Source organism: Coffea eugenioides, chromosome 8, assembly GCF_003713205.1.
Source record: "Coffea eugenioides isolate CCC68of chromosome 8, Ceug_1.0, whole genome shotgun sequence".
Classification (NCBI taxonomy): domain Eukaryota; kingdom Viridiplantae; phylum Streptophyta; class Magnoliopsida; order Gentianales; family Rubiaceae; genus Coffea; species Coffea eugenioides.
Genome location: NC_040042.1, coordinates 198144 through 212586, shown reverse-complemented (window position 1 = coordinate 212586; position 14443 = coordinate 198144). Strand labels below are relative to the sequence as shown.

The following is a 14443-nucleotide window of genomic DNA, read 5'->3' as shown; positions in this document are numbered from 1 at the left end:
ACCAATCCGAAGCCTTACCCGTTTTGAATCTTGATTGCCCTTCTCCGCTTCCTCCTCCACCACTGCTTCTCCCATCAATTTTTTGACGTGGCTCTTGAAACCAAAACACTTTAAATAACACATACTACTACAACTAATTAAAACCACTCCGTGAAATTTTTGTGTTGTCAATTTTGGTACCTGATACTACTAATTAACCAAGCTGAATTAACCTAGTCAAGCATCGACAAGTAGCAGTTCAGGGCACAAAGTCAACTTCAGGGAGAAAATCCTCCAAATGCCTCAAATTCTGTAGCATTACAAAATTTGTCTCCGACCCATCCAGAAATGTGAATAGTACTAGTACTTCAGTTTTTCATCAGGCCAAAAAATGTCTCCATCCCGTCGGAGAATGGAACCTTTAAGCTCAAGGAAGGCGGCCGGTCCACAGTACGCAAAATTATGCAAAGGTAACTTCATCCGAATTGATCCTTTTTTTTTTTTCGATACGATAGATCTATAATTATTCTATGTTACGGGGAGGAGAGGACCAGAAGAGGTCAGAAGAAAGTCGTAGGGGACTGAACCACGAGTACGCACTCGTCTGGAAGAGATCACATTTTTGGGGCCAATGGTAGAAGGCAGGGTTTGATTTCCTGACCTCCCACCCCATCAACTTTGGTGGTGGTCATCGAGCTAAGAGCTGAGTGGTTCTTCATCCGAATTGATCAAAACCCAATATTAGTTCAAACTCGGCGAGTGGAACGAATCTAAAAAAAAAAAAAATTGAGTAAATCTTATATACACTGACGGTGTATACATCATCATCATTTAATTCATGATATGTGTGCAATAATTAAATTTCAAATTCAAATTTTGCATAATTATCATTCATCCAACGTTGATAATGTATATATTATCAGTGTGGGAAAGATTAATTCAAAAAAATTTAAAAGTAAACTTTTGTGTGTGCGGATTGGTAAAAAAGAAAAAAAAGGACGAAGGTGCGGATTGGATGGAATTTACAGCCCGCACGCCGCACTAGACTACTACAGTAAGTACGCTCGGCTGTTTTGCACTCTCCGTGGATTGCAATTTGCACGTAGTTTCCTTCCCTTTCGGCCTCAAAATTAGGCTTTCTTCTTCTTCTTCGTCTTCTTCATGGACCACAGCTGCACTTATTATACGCTCATCCTCTCTCTCTCACTCTCAATTTCATTCATGGACCACAATTCCACTGCCTTTTGTCTTTCTTTCCCATATATTTGTAGCAGGTATACATACATACGTAACTACTCTCGGTTGGATATGATTATGGGGATTGTTATTCGATCCCATTCTAGCTATTACTCGTTGATATTACCCTTTCTTATATATATATATATATTCTCAACCTTTTAATTACTTGAACTAGACAAAAAATTTTGTCATCTTTATTCCATTTGTTGTCACTCTTTTTTTTTTTTTCTGTCAAATCTTTTCATTCTAAGCAAGTACTAAAAAAAAAAGTTGAGGGGGAGTTGTGACCGACAAGCACGAGACTGTGAGCAGCAATTATATAATTCTTTGGTAAATAAGGAACTTTTAGTTTTGGCCGACACGAGAACAAATTAAGACACCTCAGGCTCGGGATTACGCACAGCGGTTGTTTGTAATGGAGTATGGACTCATTGAATAGCGATAATGTAGACATGTTATGCAATGATTGAGTTCATCGAATTCGAGTTCGAGTTTCGACCGCATAATCTCGTGAACGATCAGATTCCCATTATGAACTCATTAAATAGAGAAAGTCTCGTTAGATGGAGAAATGGTGGATATATTACGATTATGATTGACGACGTGCACGAAAATTGATTACTTCTTCACCAAATCAAAAACAAAAAAAAAAATTGAAAAATGAAAGAGGCATTAAATTAATTGTTATTGAAAACTAGCGAAATGTCAAACAAGAAGGTGTGGAAATGCTTTACTAGCTAGCAAGGTTTCATAGAACTAAGAAAAGATCTTTTGAAACTGCCCAATAAGAGGAGAAGAGGGGGTTGGTGTTGGTGGAGTTTGGTTTAGGGGAAAAATATCTGGCGAAAGGAACTAATAATGAAATGATCAAATTGAGCAGTAAGTCGGAGTAGGCTAAATTAAAAATTGTGGCTCAGACATAATAATTATGAAAAGATAAAGAAAAGAAGAAAGGAGTTTGGACTCCTTTTTCGACTGGTTGCAAGTAGTCAATAGAAGTCCATTTTATAAAAGCGAAATTGGGTATAAAAGGAACAACTCATTGAAAGGAAAGAGTGGGCTTTAGAAAATTATGATATTTGTAAAAGCCCAATTCGCCATTGTGTAACCCACGCTCCCCGCCTAAAATAAAATCCCAGTTGCTTCTCTCCCGTCTCTGCTCCAATACGTATCCAAAATCCTCCTTAAAAGTTAAAACCCTAAACCTAGTGATACTGCTAGTGCTGAAAAGAACAACCGTCTCTCTCTCTCTCTGGTAAAAACTCGGAAGAGTAGCCCCTCCTCTCTTCACGCTCAATTTTCTTTTCTGTTCCTTTTTTTTTTTTCTAAATTTGTGGTTTACGTTATTTTATTAGGAGGAGTAAAATTTTTTTTTTTTTAATGGACTCAGCAATTGAACGATGTTATTAAGAATTGCGTAATTTGTTTTTTGTTTTTGTTGAATGGGCAGGTACTTACGTACGCGGGATAGCGAGATGTTTCTGCAGTTCTATATCAATGAAAATGGGGACAAAGTTTACACAACAAAGGTTCCTCCTTTTTTTTTTTTTGTCCTCTCGCCATCTCTCTCTCTCTCTCTCTCTCTCTTTCTCTCTCTCTCTCAGAATGAATGAATGAATGAATGAATTAATGAAATCACACCTTTTTATTTGTTGTTAGGTTATCATCACTACTAGATTTAGCTGAATTTTTATTAGCATTTGTTTATTTATTTGGGTGTCTTGCGAAGGGAAACTTACTCCGATGAAACGATATATGTACATGGGCGGCCGGCCGGGCTATTGCTCCGATGCATTTTTATTAGTATTTGTTGTAAGGTTTTCCCTTGTTGAGCGAGCTGCTGCGGCCCATTGCTAGATTCTTTAGACATGTTATGGGGGATTAAGGGTCAACTGCTTTTTTCTTCTCGTAACCAAGTAGTACTAGTGTAATCCACCTCGTGCGACCTACACTTTTTTTTTTTGACTCTTTGATACAATACGATTGCTTCATGGTTTAGCACATTCATTCAAAGCTTCCAAGTCTGCTTGCCGTCTATCCCCGACTCTATCCTTCCTTCCTTGTAAACCCATTTCTAATTGGCTTTTATGCAAAGCTACCAGCTCCACTGCGTGTCCATTTTGCTTTCCTGTAGCTAGAAGAATGTGGGCCTTCCTTCATTTCTACGGTTGTCCATTGTTATTCTTTTGTTAACTTTGACCGCTTTCCGTGCAGAAAGAATCTCCCGTAGGTGCCATCACACTATCTGCTCACCCTGGTAATTCGCTTTCAGCACTTTTGTGTTATCGATGGAAATGGATGCTGATTCTATTTGATGCATACTCTTTTTGTTGCATTGCTGACTTTAAACCTGTTTCGCATTAATTTGTCTATTCAAATTGATATATCTGGGAAAAGATCATTGAATCTCTCTCTCTCTCTCTCTCTCTCCCCACCCCTCTCTCCCTCTCTCTCTCTCTCAGTACTTGCTCTAGATGCCGACATGGAAGCATACATGTTTCTTTTGTTGTGATGAGTTTCGTCATGCTACTTTTTTGCGCTACCATGATCTTTTTGAATATCTACGGAGCATAATATAGCTCCTCTCCCCCCCCACCCCCCAAAAAAAAAAAAACTAATTGATTTCAACATGCAGCTCGTTTCTCTCCGGATGATAAATACTCAAGGCAGAGGGTGCTTCTGAAGAAGCGTTTTGGTTTGCTGCCAACCCAAAAGCCGCCACCAAAATACTAGAGTTCTCTGTTCACCCAAGATGCTAGAGCTTTTTCTCGTAGCATCACGAGACTTGTATGACCTATTATTAGTAGCTAGTTCTAGTCTTGATGTATTGTACACTTATTGATGAGTTATCTATGCAACTGTCTTGAGTTTGCCTGAATCTTTAAGACTTTGAACTCGTTATTAGTGATCAATTGGAGTAGCTCATTTCTGATAAGCTCTGCTCAAATGAGAGGCCCCCAAATGGACTTTGTTGGGCTAGCTTTAGGTAGCTAAATTAGGCAAACATGCGTCAAAAAAAAAAAAAAGGAATGCTTATATCCCGATCCAGGAACTCCTAAAAAACCAAAGTGGGCGCCTAGAGGGGAGGCCGTAAATCGTAATTGTGAACTCGATCCTTTATCAACCACAAACCCAAAAACTCCGAAAGAAAAGATGTAATAGGGACTCGATCGTAGGTAAAAACATCCCTGCAATCATCTCTTCGATATCTTTACTGGGGCTGGCATTGATCAATTCTTTTAAAATTTTTTTTTTCCAGCAGGAAAGAAATAGAACTGAAGATGTGGGAGGAACAAAGGGATTTGAATCCAAAACCTTAAATCCCTGGAAGCCTCAACATTAGCCACTAGATCAATGCCTCATTGGCCGGCATTGGTCAATTCACCAAAACATAAATAAAATGAATTTCCACCAGCTATCCCTCCCAGGTTGATTCGTGCATATATTTCACTATTTCAGTATAAGACCATAGATGTCTGTCACTCTGCTGACTAAAAGATGTATTTGATCCGTGAAATCAGGAATAAACCATCTATGGACAACTTCGCAAGGCAATCTGTGGCGTTCTCGAGATGAATTTTTTACAAGCATCGTACAATCCCAAGCTCCTAACAAGCTTCATGACAGGATATGAATAATGACACGAAGCAACATCAGTCAAGAAAATGCAAAGAGATGACAATGATCATAATGTAACCCAGATGCTTCAAATTTGTGGAGGTGAAGTCCGAAAAAACAAATATTACACAGTTCCACTAACTTGCAAATGAAATGGGGCCCCCCGACAGAAAATTGGCTCGTCATGTGTGTTGCTTTTTGCTCGAGCTCTGAGGATTTCATTAGCATCCTCAATCACAGCAGCAGCTAACAAAGTGTATTCACCAGGGACCAGGAAATAGAGGGAGAAGGAATGCTTTACTTCCTGAAGTGGCGGAACCTCCATATTAATGCTGCTCAAAACACCTGACAAACAAGATGAATCAGAACCCCCCCAAAAAAAAAAAAACTTTTCTCAGCAGCAATATGTTTCATCCATCTAATGGCATGTTAGATGAAGCTTTCCTTGTTTGCACAGCAAAGGCAGTATCAAACAAAAAGAAGCTCAAGGTGAAAGATATCCATTTTGACATTATTCCACTGGAATTCGAGGGAAAACATACTAAAACCTATCAATTTGATGTCGTGCAACCGAAATTCACAAGGCCCAATACACATGACATCTAAAAATAAACCAGATAAGATATTTCAATAATTGTAACAAACGTATAAAATATGAAGATCCAGAACAACACCTGTCCATAAGACGGTTGCCTTCTCGCCCTCAAAGCAGTTCTGACCAGCTACATCTCTGCAGGTGATGTTAAGACTTATTCCAACCATTTCTTTAGTATTGTTGCGTACCAACACTTCCATTGGAGTCATATCATGAGCAACAACAGTACTGTTACATACAGCAGAATGCGGTTGCGCATCACATTTCTCAGTAGAATCAAGTTTGACTCTGTGGTCCACATTATCTTTAGCAAGCCGAAAGCCAAAGGTAAGTGGATCAGGTAACAGCACATCCATGACAGATGACTGAAGAGCAGTCTGCATGGCATCCTTGATATTTAGTTCTCCCGAGCTGTTCCGTCCAGATTGCCATCTGACCTTGATTCTGGAAATTAAAGTTTTGATTGTTGCACTAAGTTCAGCCTTGGTATTTTTCTCTGAGAAGCTTGAATTTCTGCTAGTGGCACTTCCATTCACGTGGGAGTCCTTAACAAGGAATGCACCATCAAGAACAGGTAATTTGAAATGTTCCAGCGGTATTAGAACTCTAGCAGTGTAATCCCGGTCAATCCTTGTTTTAGGATAATCAAATTCAGTGCCACTAGAGTCAAGAGAACTATCATTACTGTTAGAGTTCTCCAGCTGGACTGAGACACCAATCTCGAAAACAACATCAGTCGGATTAGATAACTCCAATTCAAGGAAGCGGAGCCCCCAACTTCCCCTGAAAGGGTCAATTTTCATGAAACTATCAGCCTTTCTTTCAGAGCCTGTAGCTTCCTTTGTAGAGTTACTTTGCAACTGGACCACTTTTGGATGGCTGTCACCAACATGAGCCGGAATTTCCATAGACAGCAAACGTGCCTTAATGAAGGACATGCCCTGTAATACACAGATGTTCAAGGGGATAACCAATCGTCTACCAGGGGGCAGAGCAGATGCATCTTCTGGTGCCTCTCCAGGATTTGTCAGGGGCCCTGACAACAGAAACAGACAATTAAAAATGCTAAAAACATTTGTACGCAATGGCTGAGACATAAAGTTTGACTGCGTTTCTAGAGGGGAAAGGTAAAGAGCTTCCATACTGATAATGGCTGAAGCCAAGCACCATTATGAGGTCAAGGACAAGGATGAGATTCAGATACTTACATACATGATTTGACAGGTAAAGGTGATTAAACTTTTTTTTTAAATTACAAAAGCTACTCAGCAAGACAGTTATGTACACAACAGTTCCATCACCATCGATCCCTACATTTTCCTCAAGGTAACTGCTTGTGCATTCCTTTACATGGGTCATGATAACTTTGAAATTTATGATAGAGGATCACCAACAGATAGAAGGATACCTGAATAATGGATGAGTAACATCGGGCTGCTCCTATCCTTCACTTGCCTTCCAGTACCACTAGATATATTCTTGCCAGCAGCAGGATCGGTATCCACCGAGCTTAGCTGCCAGGCTTTCAAGGTTATCGGTATAGTAACTTGTGCACCAGGTTTCAAAGGAAGGGAAGACTGCAAGGTTTCATAAGAAATTGATATCACAGAGTCCTGGTTTTTTCCAGATAACGAGATGTGTGCCTGCTCAACTGGGACTGTGCCGGCATTTGCCAAACTAATGCATACATCACGAATCTCACCTTCATATAAAGTGACGGCGCCATCGCCTCCAACAACATGTGAAATGAGCAATGGAAGTGGAGGTACCACAGAAACAGCTGGAAAGGCAACATTTTTCAACTTGGCAGAGCCACAGCAGCGAAATGGATCAGACAGCACCAGTCCTTGTGCTGCTCCAAGGAGCAGATTATCCACATCCTTGAAGAAATGTTCAGTGATAACACCAAAACAATGAACAATGCATCCAGGAATACTCACTGGACCAACTTTAGTAGGAATTCCTGATAAAGTTATAACCTTTGATGAATTAGATGGGAGGTTGACACTGATTGGGAACGCGTCAAAGTTTTGGGAATGCACTGAGAGATATATGCTGTCAACAACCACATCAAAACCACATGGATTTGCCAATTCGACAAACACCTGCACGGGTTCCCCAACAACCCACACAAGCTCCTGCTTGCTACTTTGATTTGGTTCTTCTTTGCTAAACGGTGTATAAATAAAAGGCCCCGAAGGAGCAGATCCTGCCCACCAATCCTCCCTTGCAGGATTGCGTTTTACAATGTCCATTTGTGAAGGATGAAGAGGAAAAGAGTGCAACCTAAAACAATTCAAGCAGAAAAGCACAAAAAGTTCAGTGTATCTTTTAACAGATGAAAAGGACTACGACGCAAAAGCAAAAGATTGATCCTTTTGTAGACGATAAAAGATCCTAGTCTAAGAAGAATTACGTCCAAACTTTACGCTGCATTTCTTAAGCTCTAAGACACTCACATGACTAAGAATACCAATTTATAGATTGATTTTAAGGAGAGAGAACAGATTTTAAGGGGCACAGCATACACAAATAGGGCAATGTCGAAACAAAATGTAAGTCGGAACAAATTATCAGATCTTAATACACAGATCTAAAAGCAAGTCCAATAGCCAAGATACTCTCCTACTTCACTTCATCTGATTCTATACACAGCTTTTACACTTTAAGCTAGGCCTTTTGGAACTCAGGACCTCTTTGCTTTGTGCATATTAAACGAGAGACCAAGCTTTTACCTACATAATATGCTTTATGGGTTAAAAAGCAATATATTCAGGACCTCAGGTTTCAATCCAGGACCTCACCGGAGGCCATCATAGCAGAATTAGAGAAACATGTTTCTGGCAGCTATACCTTATGAAAGGTAAGGCAGGGTCAGCACATCGAGTACCAGATGGGAGCCTTTCTGCTGAACTTGCAAGTGCACTTGCCAGACCATTTTGACCAGCTGGTGTAATAAGAGGATAATACGATCTGAGTAAACGTGCAGCTGCACTCCATGCTGCAAGAGGATCACCAGCTCGTACAGCTGATAAAAGTATTTCTCTTAATACAACCATCTGAAGAGTACTCCATTGAGATTCAAAAAGTGATACTACCCAATTCTGATGTACTTTCCCTACATTGTGGGGAGCTGGACTCGTTTCATTCTGCAAAAAGCAAACAAGGGGAAACCAAAAGTTTTGGTGAGAAATCACGTTTGACAATTGAGAAGATTTAATAAATACATTAACTGGACTGTAATTCTGCTTTCAATATTTCTGCACAAAGACAATAATGTACATGTAGCTCAAAAGTCCTGTATATCATATGTTGATTCAGTCCAACAATTCAATTACTCTGGGAATAGAAGAATCATTTTGACTACTCCTAAAGGCCTTTGCGGAAAATTCCCCTTTTGAACTCAGGGGGAAAGCATGATGCTTAAAGAGCATTGGAGAAAGATATCAAGAATATGGCATGGGAAGAGAGATGACAGAGGACTGATCAGCCCCAGAAGAAGATCGGGAAAATAAAATTATTGATCTTATTGAGTTCATACATAAAATGCAATAGATATGATAAATGCAGATTTAAGTGGTTTCAAAGAGTGATCACATTGCAGACAAGGAGTTTAGCTATCATTAGTGGGGACATGAGAAGTGTTGGATTTACAGAAAATAGATTAAGAAGAGAAACACCACAACCGTTCAGGCATACTAACTAAAGAAGCTTGATGATCAAAGTAGCTGACATCCCCATCTACTGCAACAGAATATTTAGCTTGCATCAAATATGTTATTTTTAGATTTTAAAGTTAGTAATCTTGAAGAGTTTTTCCCACATGTTCTCATAATTTTTTCACACAAAAAAACAGGTAGTTTTCTCTCTCAACTTTAACAAATATGTTAGTGATCTTGCAATGGAAATTTTATCATCATATAAGACATAGATGCAATGCTAAGATCAAAGAGGAACAAAAACCTCTACATGTTTTTCTTTCACGTTCTCAAGTAAGAGAATGATCCAAAGTTCCCAAAAGTGCAATTTTTATGGTCATTCTCCAAGGCATAATTCACCCGGGCTGGAATTTATCAATAGTGCAAAGGTTTTAGCAATTATATCATAAGCCCTTCACCGAGTTCCTATTTGCTCTTAAGTATAATCCAGAATCATCATATTGAGCAAGATGTTGCTCAAACATCTATGCATCATCAGTTTGCAAGCATAAAATGAAATTATCAACTTACTTTTGAACTTGTGTTTTCAATGGATGCTCTACTTTGAACACGGTATGCTTTGGTTGTCATAGCCAACACTTGCATGGCACTAATAGCAGCAAATCTGTTTTCCTGCTGCAAATATAACTGAGCCACCTGCCTGGAGAAAAAGGCAGCTTTCCGGTGATAACCAAGGGCACCAAAAAGCCGAGCTATTTCAACATACAGTATCAGTCTGTCACTAGCATCAATCAAAGATTTTCCTCCATCTGCTGCAGTTGTCAATAAATCCACCACATCCTTGGCAAGCTCCTGCCTGTTCAAAGAGCAAGAAAGAGAAATTACATAAGAAACCTCATTCAGACAGAGAGATCACCAAATATTGATTGTCGTAATAGGACAACACTGAGCTTGTCCTAACGTGTGTAGCTGAATTTGACAATGGGAAAAAGTAGAAAGCAATAATTAAATTTGCTTCATATGACTCAGTTTCAGAGTAATGAACGACTGCCCACAAGATCAGACTCAAAAGGCGTCATGGTCATCAATACAAAATGAGGATTTTTTTGGATGAGTGGAAGCATGAGGTGAAAGTTAAGGTATATGAGAACTCAATTGACCTCTTATATACAAAATACAAATAAATGTCGAACAGGGAACAGAGTATGGGATTTACTGTCTACCTAAATAAACAAGGAATATCAGTTGGATATAATCTAGATGCCCTGGTCCCAAAGTGAACAAGCTTCAAAAGCATATCCAAATTGTCTGAATAGATCATTCAAAAAGTGGGAGTATAGGGCCATGGGGGCAAAATACATTTCACTACTTAATCCTCAATTCAAGCCTACCAAAGTAATCCAGCAATCACCTTATCCTTTATCCTCTTAGGGAATCAAAGATACAGGATTGTAAAGTGGAAATGAAACCTATGGGTTAATTTTTTCCATTTATATATTTATTCTGATTCAATAGAAGTAGTTAATGATGGCCTAACTACTCGGATCAGGGAGCTATTTTGGTAGGGTAGCAAGAAAATAGATTAATCAAGGAAGAGTTGTACACTTTCAATCTTTTGTAAGCAAATCTTGAAGTTTCAAGAAAAAAATTCAAGACTAAAGAAGGAAAAATGCAAGAAAAATCATGGAGTAATTATCTCCCCTACACAGCATAGAAAGATGATACTGCTTACGCATTTCATGTTTTTTTATGTCCAAAAGAATGCATATGACATAAATCATGAGAAACTCCAGTATTTATCACAAAACTCTAGAATTTGATAAGACTTACCTGCAGAGGAATCTTGCCAGCTTCAGTGTAGCCTCAAGTTCAAAGCTTAAGGGAGAAACCCTGCATATAGAAAAATTATTATCATGACTCCCTTATACAGATAAAATATGGATATCAGACAGCAATTAGACTCCAGAATAACATTTTTGGCCTTCTAGACAGCAAACAAGATTAAGTCATAGCACATAATGTTCCCATCTTGAAGTAACATCACAGGTAAAGTGGGCTTTTATGCAGATCAGGAGCTAACCATAGCAGCAGCACGATTCGTTGCAGAAACTTGTGAAGACATTTTCTTTTCCTCAAATAAAAGCTAAGGTAGATTAACTTTTCAGAGTTTGTCTAACTGTCCAGGTCTAAAAAAAGTGGTAGTACAGAGAGATTGTGTTTTCTGTAAGGTTTTGCTGAGGCGCACAACGAGCAACATTTTTAAGTATCAGCATAAAGTTGCATGACATCAAATTGCATTGGCCAAATAAACCTCAATTTTCGCTCTATTTCTCATTGATTCATGTAACCATTAAACCTCAATTTCGCCAAAAAGGTGTCATTCATGTTTTGTGAATTTTAACCCCAATTCAATCCGACACAAAATCAATAAGTACCTACTCACATCTGGGTCTCATCTACCATGGAAATGCCTAACCACTCACCAAAGAAACAAACAAAACAAAGAAAGACAAAACTACCCAGTCTGATGTTCCCCATTGTAGCAGCTTATCATTCATATAGCCAGTATAATGTTGGCACAGGAATTTGCATTAAGGAGGGCAATCATTCGAATTCAAAAGGCAGCAAACTGAATCAAAATATAATCTTCCTTCCTCACCTTATGAAGGTCAACAACTTTATGAGGTACAACTCTAGTCCCTAGTCATTTGGTTCGTGATACAGTAACCACTAACGTAGAGGTTCTTATATCCAAGCAACTGTATCCATACATCCACTGGCTAAAATTAAATATGCAGTCGCAACAAAGGCTGCAGAAGGAATTATATTCCAACTATGAATCATGTGTAGCCTCTCTTAGGTCTAGAATACAAATTGTCCGGTCTCCAATCCCATACATATCCCATTAATTCTTGGCGATAATCACTCTATTTATAATACACATCTAAGATGCCACTAATAATTCATTTCCCTTATTTTACGGAAGATATATCTCAGATTAAAGGGGGAAAAAAAAGAGAAGATACCGTCATGTCAAAGAAACCATAAGAAAAGGAAAGTGATAGTAGATAAACGAGAAGAACAGCTGTCTACATCGTTGACAAGAGACTAAGAAAAGGACAAATACCTCTGAGCATTTTCTTGGATAAACGATTTTCTGTAGTGCAAAATGACACTATTGTAACGATATTTCACTTCCTCCTCTAGAAGTGGATCCTTCTGGCCCATTCGGTCTATCTAATAAAAGAAAAAAAATGAAAGAAGATTGCATTCATGTGGACCAAAACCTTGTGAAAAGAACTATTGCAACACAACAGAAAACACACAAACACTTTTAAAAGAATTTACAACTTGTTGAGTTGAGAAACTAATGCACATGTATCACCTTTACAATCAACATATTTGGAGCTCTAAACTTGAATCCATTTCATTTTATGACCAGAAAACAGTAACTGAAAAATACTTAAAACTTTAAATGCCTTCTTAGCTTGAAGAATTGGATTAAAGAGGACTAGACTCTTAGGATTAAGACTCCCAGTATCATCAATCTCATGACCACAAGACTTTTCTCTAAACCAGTTCCTATAACTGTTAGTGTCCACAATATAATCTCTGGTTTTGGGTAGAGAAACGACTGTTTCACTAAGAAAAAGTACCACAAACATGACATTCCTAAACTTGTCCTTCTTGGTTAATTTTCGAAGCCCGTGCAGCAGCCCAACATTTTAGCAACTCCTCTCAAGAAAAAGAAGCACAGCAAACTGTGATAGCCATCATGAGCATTTGAGAAGATGACTGGTAGGCTCACCAGCAAAGCGCACACACTTCCCTCCATAGCTCCAGCATACCAGAAAAAATCCCCAGTCAATCTAGCAAGTTCCAGGGCAGTGGAATAATGAGCATTGGCGTCAACAGGTGAACCAGCCAATAAACAGTAATCTCCAATGGTTTTCTGAGCACGACCAAGTCGTCGTTTCTTTGCCTTGATCACCTGTAAATTAAAGAATCATGTAAAGACATGGGAAGGTGTAGCAGTAATCGAATGCAAAACGGATGAAAGAAATGCTAGCTAGTACTAGTACTAGTGTGCTGCTGCTGCTACTACAACAGTAGGACACCTAAAAGTGTAAAAACCTCCTCAGAGCTAAGAGTGGCTTGAGAATCTAAAGGGGTCTTCAAAATAGTTCCGCCAGATTCGGCTCGAAGAACCCATTTCTCAAATTCCATGAGCAAGGAAGCAGCAAGATCTTGCATCATAGTCAGGAGGTGGAGTTCCTGAGTTTGTGGATCGGCAGGGGGGAACAAAATCAGGTTAGTCCCCTTGTGACTCTCGTCCTCGAGCTGCAAAACAATGTCCATCCATTATTATTATTATTATTTTTTTGAGAAGTTGATCAAGGAAACCGGAGAGGAGTTCGTTATGTGATTAGCATTAGAGTAGAAATATCTGAAGCATGTAGTTGTAGAAGAATAAAGCAGTAAGTGAGAAATGGGGAACCTGAGAATCGCCGGGGGAGAAGGCGAAGCAGCGGTGAACGAGAGAAGAAGAGTAAGGCTTGGAGGCGGAGGCGAAGTGAAGGGCAAGGGAGTGGAGATCGGGGGAGGAAGGGCAGTGAGAGATGCCGATCACGGCGAGGATCTTGCGGTGGGATTGGAAGTCCTCCCAAGGGCTGGGAGGGGATCCGGCGAGAATGAACTTGAAGCGGAGGGAGGCGGAGGGGGAGTCCCAGGGCTGGTGGGAGAAAGGGGACTTGTGATGCTGAGTGTAGAAGGAGCTGATAGAGGAGAGGGAGACGGTGTGGTGGCGGAGGAGGAGGGAGGAGTAATGGCGGAAGAGGTGTGGGGGGATAGGTCCGATGGGGAGGACTGCTACTCGGATCATGCAGCTAGTCTCTATGCTCACATCCGGCTCCATTGAGAGATACTACTACAATTGTTTCTTTCTTTCTTTTTTTTTTGTTTTTTCGGAGGGGAGGGAAAATCCCTGGCTTAGTTGTTTGGATTGCGGTCGGTGATATGCTGCCTCGGCCACTGCTCAGTAGCAATTAAGTACTTTTACTACTGCTAGTGGTGGTGGAGTAGTTAGTCAGTCAGATGCTTAATTGTGTTAGGCCGGGGAGGAGAGGTCCGGCCTTCCGCCCATTCCATAATTTTTGATCCCTTGTGTTAGAAATAGAATAGCAGCAGCGGCCGGGAGGAGGAATGGAACATTTTTTGTTGCAGAGGCGAGGACTGAGGACCCAGGACCCAGGAGGAGAAGAGAAGGAGACCGGTGTTTCATTTCATTTTTCATTTTTTACTACTAGTATAGTATTTTGTTGGAGTATTGGTAGGCGGGGGGGCGGGCCGGCCC

The 14443-nt window shown here is 39.8% G+C and overlaps 2 protein-coding genes across 3 annotated transcripts; one reads left to right on the top strand and one right to left on the bottom strand.

The window, feature by feature from the left end:
- The first annotated feature begins 2356 nt into the window (after nt 1-2356).
- Nucleotides 2357-4103, top strand: LOC113779549 (H/ACA ribonucleoprotein complex subunit 3-like protein). Of its 2 annotated transcripts, none has more exons than XM_027325150.1 (4): nt 2357-2472; nt 2666-2747; nt 3433-3475; nt 3854-4103. In XM_027325150.1, the coding sequence occupies exons 2-4, from the start codon at nt 2694-2696 to the stop codon at nt 3949-3951; spliced, it is 195 nt and encodes a 64-aa protein (XP_027180951.1). In that variant the 5' UTR covers nt 2357-2472; nt 2666-2693; the 3' UTR covers nt 3952-4103. The 2 variants fall into 2 exon arrangements, with proteins under 2 accessions (XP_027180951.1, XP_027180950.1); XM_027325149.1 differs by having other exon boundaries at nt 2364-2473; nt 2669-2747.
- A 590-nt stretch (nt 4104-4693) lies between these two features.
- Nucleotides 4694-14349, bottom strand: LOC113781045 (trafficking protein particle complex II-specific subunit 120 homolog). The gene is made up of 10 exons (XM_027326879.1): nt 13589-14349; nt 13225-13431; nt 12899-13081; nt 12218-12327; nt 10921-10980; nt 9661-9946; nt 8285-8580; nt 6840-7717; nt 5511-6467; nt 4694-5181 (listed from the first exon to the last, which is right to left on the bottom strand). The coding sequence occupies exons 1-10, from the start codon at nt 14003-14005 to the stop codon at nt 4961-4963; spliced, it is 3615 nt and encodes a 1204-aa protein (XP_027182680.1). The 5' UTR covers nt 14006-14349; the 3' UTR covers nt 4694-4960.
- Nucleotides 14350-14443: the final 94 nt, after the last annotated feature.